Here is a 9,900-nt window from a genome sequence, read left to right on the forward strand (position 1 = left end):
CTTCAGTCGATCATCCCGCTATGGTACAGCCATATGTTCAACAAACACATGCTAAACAAGCGAAATTAAGTGTGAATTGTTAATCTCTCGAGAAAACCCTAGAAATCGTAACTATCCTATTTTAATGCCATCTTCAGGCTGCAAATATATGCGCAAAATGTGCCTTTATATAGACTACTTGATGCTGTATAAAAGGCACGCAGGAATTACAGTTGCATTAATGTTGACCCTGAATGTAATAATGAACTTCTCTGAATTCTCTTATTATTGTCTTTACAGATAGCCGTTTTTTCATCCGTACTAATTTAGATCTATAGTTGCATATATAATAATAGGCATTTTATAATAAGTAGCTAGTAGTAGTAATTTTTTTATTGACACTGTTATTTCTTTCTTTCGAGACGTGTAAAATACAGTAGCCTGGTTAAAACCAGACCCTTTTCAGTTGAAACTGAGTTAGGTAGAGAGAATTGTGAGTAGAGAGAATTGAAGTAGAGAGAATTCTACAAGAATTGTAGAGAGAATTGAAATTCGCCGGAAGTAGTCTGGGTTTTCCCAGGCTAAAAATACAGAGACATTACTCTGTATTTTTATTATAAATGAAACTAATCTTTTAACTCAGTTAAAAGTCATGGGCCTTGCTTAAAAAATGCATTCACAAGCTTTAATACGTATTCACAATTATATGTAAAAGTAATTTTAAAATGGAATCTTAGTTTATTGTCATTGCAATAGTTATTAACTTTGTAGTTTGAACATCTAAATGGATGTTTAAGGAGCAAAAAGTAGCCTTGAATAAAATACAAGTATAGGCTACAATTTCTCGTTGAAAGTTAAAATGTACTTAAATTATATAGATAACAGTAATGAAGTACACTACACAAATTAGTCACTAAACATCTTCTCATTGCGCCTGCTGAATCGTCAATCTGATTCTCACAGCAATAGGAAATGGACTGTACCAACTAGGATGCGGGAGACGTTACTATAAATTGCACAATATTTCCGACCATTGGAGTTGTGATTACGAATACGGTTTTCCAATATATGTATTAGCATATTTCAAAAATCCCCTATCTCGTTTATCCAACGTTTTCCTAGTATTTCTAGTGTTTTGGAAACCGTATGAGATTGAAAACACCCCTCTTTTAGACGTTTGAAGCATGCGGCGCACGTCTAGCTTGAAGAAGTTGAGCAGCAGAGAGAGCTTGAAAGGATGCAGGGAAGATGGCGATGAATGTAAAGAACAGAGATGCTTTTTATCCAAGAGCTGACTACTGCAATATCTACAGCTCTCAGCCTGTAAACTATGGAGACTGCAGCCATTATTTCCCACGGATGACAGGTAAAATGTGACAATGTTTTCGAAATGATTTTCAGTGCATTGCGCTATAACTGGATGTTCTGCATCAAAATTGTTTTGCACGGCAAAGGTTTAAAACAGGACTTTATTAGGGCCCGATCTTTATTTTTAAATAATGTAAATATTTATGGGAAGAAAGGTCTTGATGTCAGCCTAAACCACTGACAGATTGAGAATGAATCCCTATCTGGATTGCCAAAGGATCATCGCACATTAAAAATGTTAATGGAATGTTATGTACATGACAAACACATTTATAATGTCACTGAAATTCTTCAGGAGCAGAAATTCTTTCTTTGCTATCCCATTCTATTTCTATGTGATTATTAACTATTTAAACTCTGCATGTTATGTGTTTGCATAAGCTCAAGTCCAAAAAATAAAAAATAAATCATGCATGCAAGCTTTTTAAATGTATGCTTTTTAACAGAGCGTGGACAAATGAGAAGCGTATTCCTTAAATAGAAAATTATGCAGAAAAGAGTATGAGGGACATGCAAGCTCAGTGATGATTTTTGGCTAAACCTCCCAGCAGGAGTCCATAAAGTCACAATTTGCAGTCCATGTCCTCACAAAACACAAGGTAACACGAGGTTACAAATGTGATTTTATTTAAGAGGACTCTTTGGCAGTCTAATAAGCGAGGCCATACAGGACATAAAACTGCTCAATTTCTATGTATTTCACATGAGAGCACTCTGCAAATCATGGGTGAAGTGTTAAAGTGGTTTTTATAATTGGTGAGACACTGTACAGCTCTGGTAATGCACTGAATTCTATAAGACAATACAGAAAGACAAAATGCGTGATGATCTTAATCATGATCTTAGAAATGCAGAATGTCACTTAAGCACAGAGAGAAACCAGGCATGTTATGCATTTATTCTGATTTCAATAATTGATGCTGTCAAAGAAAAATGCATGTACAATGCATGAACAGCTTGGAAGTGTTTTGCAGCAGTGAGTGCTAGTACTGTTTTACCTTCTCATGTGCCCTGCATACCTTGCATTATAGATGCCCAACAAGAACAATCCTCCCTAAATCTAAAAATATTTCATCCTAATTCTGATGAAAGAGCAGATGTTTGTTATCGTACTCCAACTAAACTTTACATTGCTTCTAAAAAACAGTGTATATAATCTGAATGGAGAGCAGGTATGTGTCCCTGACCTTGAGTTGGGACTGTAGGTTCCACTTAAACCTATTTCTGGGCTTGTATTCTCTGATGACCAAGAGATATGTGAAGTGATGAAGAATGAGAAAAAAATGAGAAGAATGTAAAATGGTTGGCCATTGAAATCTTTTTAATAGTGCAAATGATGATGCAGAGAGTAAGACAAGGTTATCTTTTAGTTATCGTTCGCTGGTGTGGATGCCAATATAGTTATCTTCGTATTTATAGTCAACATTACTGCTCCTGGTGTGAACGGGCTGTAAATATTTATAATAAACACTGCAATATTCCATAAAAACGATCAGTTTTTATTTAAATGTGCCATCCAACTTCTGACTAAACCAATTATGGCAGTTTGTGGGGTGGGATTAACTAATTCACCAAACAAATGGGGACAGGGATGACTTTTGGGAAACCTGTTTAGAAACCATTTTTATTGAAAATAAAACACATAATCAAAATATGTTAACAGCTCCATTTATGGATATAAACATTGGGCTATTTAAGAATTCCAAGAACTGCCTTTCTAATGCTGACACCGTCCAGGCAACCGGAAACAGAACCATTTGGCGCATTCTTATGTCTATTTTGGTCAGTTGAATCATTGTTGTCATGATCCCGTCGGAACTGATACACTGGAAATATATCACACAGCCACGAAACAGCTGCCTCTCCAACCCCCCACTTGCTCGGCCTCAGATCTGCCGAAGCACCAAACGTGCACTGAGTTCAGGAGGCAGAAGTCAGCCCTAATCAGATCCACAGAAGGCCATACTGCAAAGATTCACTCTTGCTGCGTGAAGTGCCATGCTAAGATATAGTATCTTAAAATAGCTCATTTGCTGAACTAAAAATGTATGGGGCCCATAGAAATTTCCCTTGCTCAAAAGGTTCCTAATAGTCAAAAATGGGTATTAAAGTCTGAGTGAACTGGAAGATGCAATAGAGTTTACTTCAGTATTGTGTTCCTACAGTATTCAATGGGAAAAAAATGTAGAGGGTGAGGCTTGACTTTCTGCCTAAGTCATCAAAAGAGAAGAAACAAGATTCCACAAGAGAAGCAAATTTTCAGGTTTTTCAGGCATTTAAAGTTCAGATTCTCATTCTGATACCTAAATTCTGTAATTTGGCTTTCCAGGTCCAGACCCTGTTTTAAAACCACCTCTTAGCTTGTTATGTCATCAGCCGCCACAGCCCTTCCAGGCCATGACCCCGATCCAAAACCTCAGTCCCCCACCGATGATGATGCCGCCGGACCCCTTGCGTTTCCCACACTGCACTCCTCTAGCCATAAAGCCGCCCCCTCACCTCCAGTTGCCACCCAACCTGCCCATTCCAGCACCCCCCGTCCTCAGTCCCAAGCCCCCTGAAGAAGACGGCCAGGCGGTGGGTGCTGACCAGGAAGCCACTCTGGAGGAGCTTTGCAAGCCTCTATACTGTAAGCTTTGTAACGTCACTCTCAACTCTGCCCAACAAGCTCAGGCACATTATCAGGTAATCTAAAACTCATGTTAAGGTTATGGGTATGTAAATAAGATGAGGAAATAGTAAATAATTGCACAATCTGTGTTTATGTCAAAAAGGTGGCATTACTGTATGTTAACAAATCAGGAGTTTTTACTTTTGGTTTGGTTTTGGTTTCTTTCAGGTAGTTGTTTTTCTTGTTAAAATCTCTGCTGCAATCAAGAAGAAAGCATGTAATCAATTCATTATTTTGTCTATAGGGGAAAAACCACAGTAAGAAGCTGCGCAATTTTTATGCTGGCAGCCAGCAGCCACCTCCCATTAGAATAGCAGAGGTAGTAGAGCCAGTTTCCCAGCAACCCTCAGCCACTCCACCCACAGATTCTGCAAACGCGATTGCCAACCAGGTACTTATGACTCTTATCTGGTGCATTTCTGTGTTTTTTTTTTCAAGCTGTTTGGGAATAGGACTAGACGATGAAAAAATAAAGCAACATTGTAAATGCACATCAATAGATTAGTTATACTTTTTTGTCATGTGACACATGTGACATTATGTGCCAATAGCAGCATCATACAGAATCGCAAATGGTTGGATTATCCAACTCGGCCGAACATAATGATATTGGTGAATTTGAATTTGGGGCGGAGCTACCTGTTTGTCTGACCAGTGGCAGATGAAGAGGTTTTGAAACTTTTTACGTTTTTGATTGTTTTTGTCGATTGTTGTCGTAGCATCTCTAAAATAAACACCACAAAAATTACATTAGAGATGGTGAATTTGAAAGCAGTCTCTCAAGCTCACCAAAGAAGCATTTATTTGATAAAAATACAGTAGAAACATTAATAATAATATTGTAATAGTAATATTGTGAAATATCCTGTGAAAATCCTGTGATCATTACTCCAGTCTCCAGTGTCACATAATCCTTCAGAAATTATTTAAATATGCTGATTTGCAGCTTAATCATTTATTATTATCACTGTTCAAAACAGTTGTGCAGCTTAAAAGTTTTGTGGAAACCATGATTCTTTTTTTAAGGATATTTGATGATTAGAAGTTCAAAAGAACAGCATTCATTTTATTTTATTTCGAAATATTTTGTTACATTATAAACGTCTTCACTGTCCCTTTAATTTAAAGCATCCTTGCTTATTAAAATTACTAATTTCTTTAAAAAAAAAAACTTTTGAACAGTTGTGTATATACACTGTACATTATATATTGAATATCATAAAAAAGGTTAAAATGATCAAGATATTTAGATTTCAAGATCATTTAGCGAACTTTATCCTTCCAGCCCTATCTGGGACCTAAGTGCAGTTTGATCATGCAATGTCACTTTGCAAGCATCCATTCACTGAGTCCGGTTGGGATAGTAAGCAAAGACATCCCTGTAGATGCACACCCCGCTCTACTCTTTCTAAAAGCTCTACTGTCATTGTCCCGTCTGCAGCCAGTATCTAAGGGCGCTAGCAGAGTCATACTGGCCACAGAAAATGACTACTGCAAGCTGTGTGACGCTTCCTTCAGCTCCCCCGCTGTGGCCCAGGCACACTATCAGGGCAAGAACCACGCCAAAAGACTGCGGCTGGCCGAGGCGCAGCAGAACGCCACGTCCTTGTGAGTCTGTCACACCCATGAGCTCCCACATAAAACAACAGTTTAACTTGGAAAAGCCTTGAATGTTTGTGGGTGGTGTCTTTTTTAAAAAAAATTATGAGACATCAGTTATGCAGTTGGTCAGGGGGGTGATATCAGAGGCAAAAATGGGATCAAAACCTGAAGTCATGAACCCTATTGTTGCATATATTGAGAGGGGTTTGTGGGTAGTTGATATGAAAATAGTTATAGGAAGTTAAAATATATCTAGGATATAGATCTTAATCAAAAGAAAATCCATGTGCACATTATGCATCAACTAGTTAGTAGTTTTGCATGGAGGAGGAGGTTTTCCCGTTAACTTTATCTGCAGGCTGTTTTTTGCATTGATAAGTGGGGCGCTCATTTTAATGCCACTGTGGCCAGAGTTGGGCGGTCCTGATAACAAACCCAGGAAGATACATCCTGTTTCACTCCAAACGTCTGATTGTGTCTGAGCAAACATGTCTATGGCTAGTTAAACTAGGTTTGAATCCTTAATAATTCAAAACAAAACAAATTAGTAAGCAGCAGGGCTGGATGAAAATACATAATATATTCACAGTGATTTTTCTGGCGATATACAGTTTATTCTTCAGGATCTTAGAGATTAAATTGCTTTATTTTTATTTGACCCCTACAGTTGTATGTCATTAAAATAAGCATTGTTTTAGATATTATTTATTTACTTTTATTATTATTTATAATGTATATATCTTTTTCATTTTAATAATGTCATGATCTGTTCTTGCTTGTTATATGCAAGAGTGTTTTTTCATATTGTGTCTGATTTAAATTTCAGTAGCAAAAATGCTGTTAAAGTTAGCAAGTTTGATTCACATTTATGAATCAGTTCAAACTGTCCATTTGAATGATTCAAAATTATGATTCAACAATTCATTTGCATCATAACTAAAATGTTAACAGAAGCCTTTGAGAAGCATTTTTCCATATATTCAAATATTTTAGAAAGCATGTTTCTAAGTAAGTATTGTTAGTTTGCAGTAATATTGTTGTATTGTAACGTTTTATTTATGGATATATGTATCATTTTTCCATATATGTGACCCTGGACCACATAACCTCGAAACTGAGATTTATACATCTTTTGAAAGCTGAATAAATAAACTTTACATTGATTTATGGTTTGTTAGGATCTGACAATATTTGGCTGAGATACAATTATTTTAATATCTGGAATCTGAGGATGCAAAAAATCAAAATATTGAGAAAAATGCCTTTAAAGTTCTGCAAATTAATTCTTAGCAATGCATATTACTAATCAAAAAAATAAGTTTTGATATATTTACAGTAGGAAATTTAGAACATGATCTTTACTTAATGTCCTAATGATTTTTGACATAAAAGAAAAAAATCATTTTGACCCATACAATGATTTTTTGGCTTTTGCTACAAATATACATCAGCAACTTAAGACTGGTTTTGTGGCCCAAGGTCACATATCAAAAAAATGTAATCAGATTTTTTGTAGTTAAATATTGTAATTTTATAGCAGTGTTGTCATAATGTATTGTTATGTGTGTGGATATACTGTCATTTTCCAATATATAATTTTTTTTTTTTTTGTAATATATAGTTTAGTTTTAATACTGTGAATTCTTGATTATTTTGGCTTTGATTTAAAGTGTATTTCCCTTTATGATTAATCTTAGATACATTGGTTTAGTTAAAATAATAGAAATAGAATTGCTCATCCATGATTAGTGGTACTGTGTTTTCCAGAGACTTGTCCAACACTCAGAGACGGCCACGGAAAGAAGGATACGAGTACCGATTAATGAAGAACCGTAGGGTTCAGAAAAACACTGCCATGCCAGGTACTGTCCACACAGATTGATCTCAACCAATAGTTTAGGAGAGATGGATTTTTGTCATCATGTGATCTTGCCCCGATTTCTGCTCAGTGGTGCAAGCTGTGGTGCAAAACCTCCATTTGTTATCAGTGTTTTGGCAGCAGAGCGCTTGGCAGCTGCACGTGTTAGTTTGCCAGCCTGTGCTAATGTAGCGCAATGCGCTAGTCTCGCTAAATTCAGGCCAGACACCAAGGCTTTGGTCTTTGTAAGCCGATACTCCACCCCACGTCAGCCCGAGCTCATGAACGTCACCCACACGATGGCAGATCTCAATCACACACATGCCCCCTTTGCCCCGTGATTCTGTCCTCACATATGCACGAAAACACACACCTTTGCATTCTAAAATTGAAGCAGTTAGGTTTTGAATGTGAAATTTTTTTGTAAATGGAAAAATAACTAAATAAGCACTTTTTAAAAAATTATATTTCTATTAATTAAAATGCTTAAGGTTAATTATTAGACTCTTATCTGGCGAATGTGAATTTGCTGAACCAGTGTGTCTCTCTACACTGAGGTGTGCAGGAAGAGGGCTGATGTTTCCCTTGTGTGAGGGTCATCTGCTCTCATTGTATCCTGCAGAATAGGCCCATGATGAGCCACAAAGTGTGTGTGCCAGGGTTGGGAAAATGAGGTTTTCTTCCACAAATTTAATTAAAATAATTATTTTCTAATGTAATAAAACATATAAATGAAATGCAAATTTTTACAGGTGCCACTTGGAGTTATGTGCACAACTTAAATTCCACTTTAAATTATAATTATAATTTGCTTCCTGCTTACCTCGTTTCAAATTTAATGCAAATTCAGTAAGTTAATTGAAATTGAAAAAGCATTTTCAGTTCAGTTCTGAATTATGCATGTATTAAATATAGTTATTTTCCAACATAATGGGTTTGTATAATTGGGTCACGCTTGTTTTTTCTTTATTTATTCTTGTACATATACACTGCCATTCAAAGGTTTGGGGTCAGTAAGATTTTTTCTCTTAGACTATATTAAAAAAGAAACTACATACAAAATAAATACAAAAATACAGCAAAAACTGTAATATTATGAAATATTATTACATTTAAAAAGTAATGTAATGTAATGTCTTTAATGTAATTTATTCCTTTAATGTGAAGCTGAATTTCCAGCATCATTACTCCAGTCTTCAGTGTCACATGATTCTTCAGAAAACATTCTAATCTGCTGTTTTGCTGCGCAAGAAACATTTCTTATTATTACCAATGTTAGAAACAGTTGTATTGCTTAAAATTTTCATGGAAACCGTAATACATTGATTTAGGGTTCTTTGATGAATAGAAAATTCAAATTAACAGTTGATTTATAATGTATTATAAATTCGATTTATTTAAAATTTTATCTTTTGTAACATTTGAAATGTTTAATCTTATTTTTGATCAGTTTAATGCACCTTTGCTGAATAGAATAATTAATTTCTTTTTAAAAAAAAGAATTTAGGTAGAGTGAACATGAAAATAAGCACACAAGTCTGTGTGAGTTTTCATTTCAATGTGTATTTCATCACCTAATATCTGCTTAGTCATGTAGCCATTAATTTGAAGTTTAATTTATTCACATGACCTGACATGTTTCCTGTGCTGTTTCAGGCCCTTACTACAACCCCCGGCCGAGGCAGCGTATCCCACGAGACCTTGCGATGTGTGTCACACCCAGCGGGCAGTTCTATTGCTCAATGTGTAACTCGGGTGCCAGTGAGGAAGCAGAGTTTCGTTTACACCTGGAGAGCAAGCAGCATAAAAGCAGAGTGTCCGAGCAACGCTACCGTAGCGAGATGGAGAATCTGGGATACACTTAAGAGAGAAATAATCTTGCAATTCTGGAAATAGCCACTTTTGTTTTAAAATGTAATTTTTTTTTTAACGTGTGTTATTCTAGAAGCAATTTATGAGCTAAAATTTGCACACACTCTGCAGAGCAAACATTTCTTTTGAACCAGACAACAGGTCTATTGGAAAGTTCTAGGAAGCTTTATTTAATAAGGGATATCTAACAAAAAGTTACGCACATAAGCATAGCTTTAGGGTCAATCTTATCCTATCATGCTTATCCTAGATCACCTTTTGAGCAAGTACACAAATATCAGAGTATACGGCAATATTGGGGATTTGAAACTTTCAGTAGGGATCTCTGTAAATGTCTAGCCTTTTTTTATTGCAATTTATTTAAAATATTCTCCAACATGCTTTGGAGAGATAATAAGTGTAAAAAAAAAACAGTTGTTTGTTTTCCAGCTGTTTTTGCGTGCAATTGATGCCTCAGAAAGGGACAAATCTAGCAGCAGTCAGTTACCTAAACAAACAGAAGTGGCGATCCTACTCACTCTGAGCCGTAGATTCACTGTGTTTCTTCAGG

General features: G+C 36.0%; 1 protein-coding gene across 1 annotated transcript; it reads left to right on the forward strand.

The window, feature by feature from the left end:
- Nucleotides 1-970: 970 nt before the first annotated feature.
- zmat3 (zinc finger, matrin-type 3) lies at nucleotides 971-9,343 on the forward strand. The gene is made up of 6 exons (XM_059529717.1): nucleotides 971-1,345; nucleotides 3,677-4,032; nucleotides 4,263-4,409; nucleotides 5,460-5,626; nucleotides 7,388-7,482; nucleotides 9,135-9,343. Exons 1-6 carry the CDS (start codon nucleotides 1,228-1,230, stop codon nucleotides 9,341-9,343), a joined length of 1,092 nt encoding a protein of 363 aa, XP_059385700.1. The 5' UTR covers nucleotides 971-1,227.
- The last annotated feature ends 557 nt before the right edge of the window (nucleotides 9,344-9,900 follow it).

Source organism: Carassius carassius, chromosome 38 (genome assembly GCF_963082965.1).
Source record: "Carassius carassius chromosome 38, fCarCar2.1, whole genome shotgun sequence".
In the NCBI taxonomy this organism is placed as follows: Eukaryota; Metazoa; Chordata; class Actinopteri; order Cypriniformes; family Cyprinidae; genus Carassius; species Carassius carassius.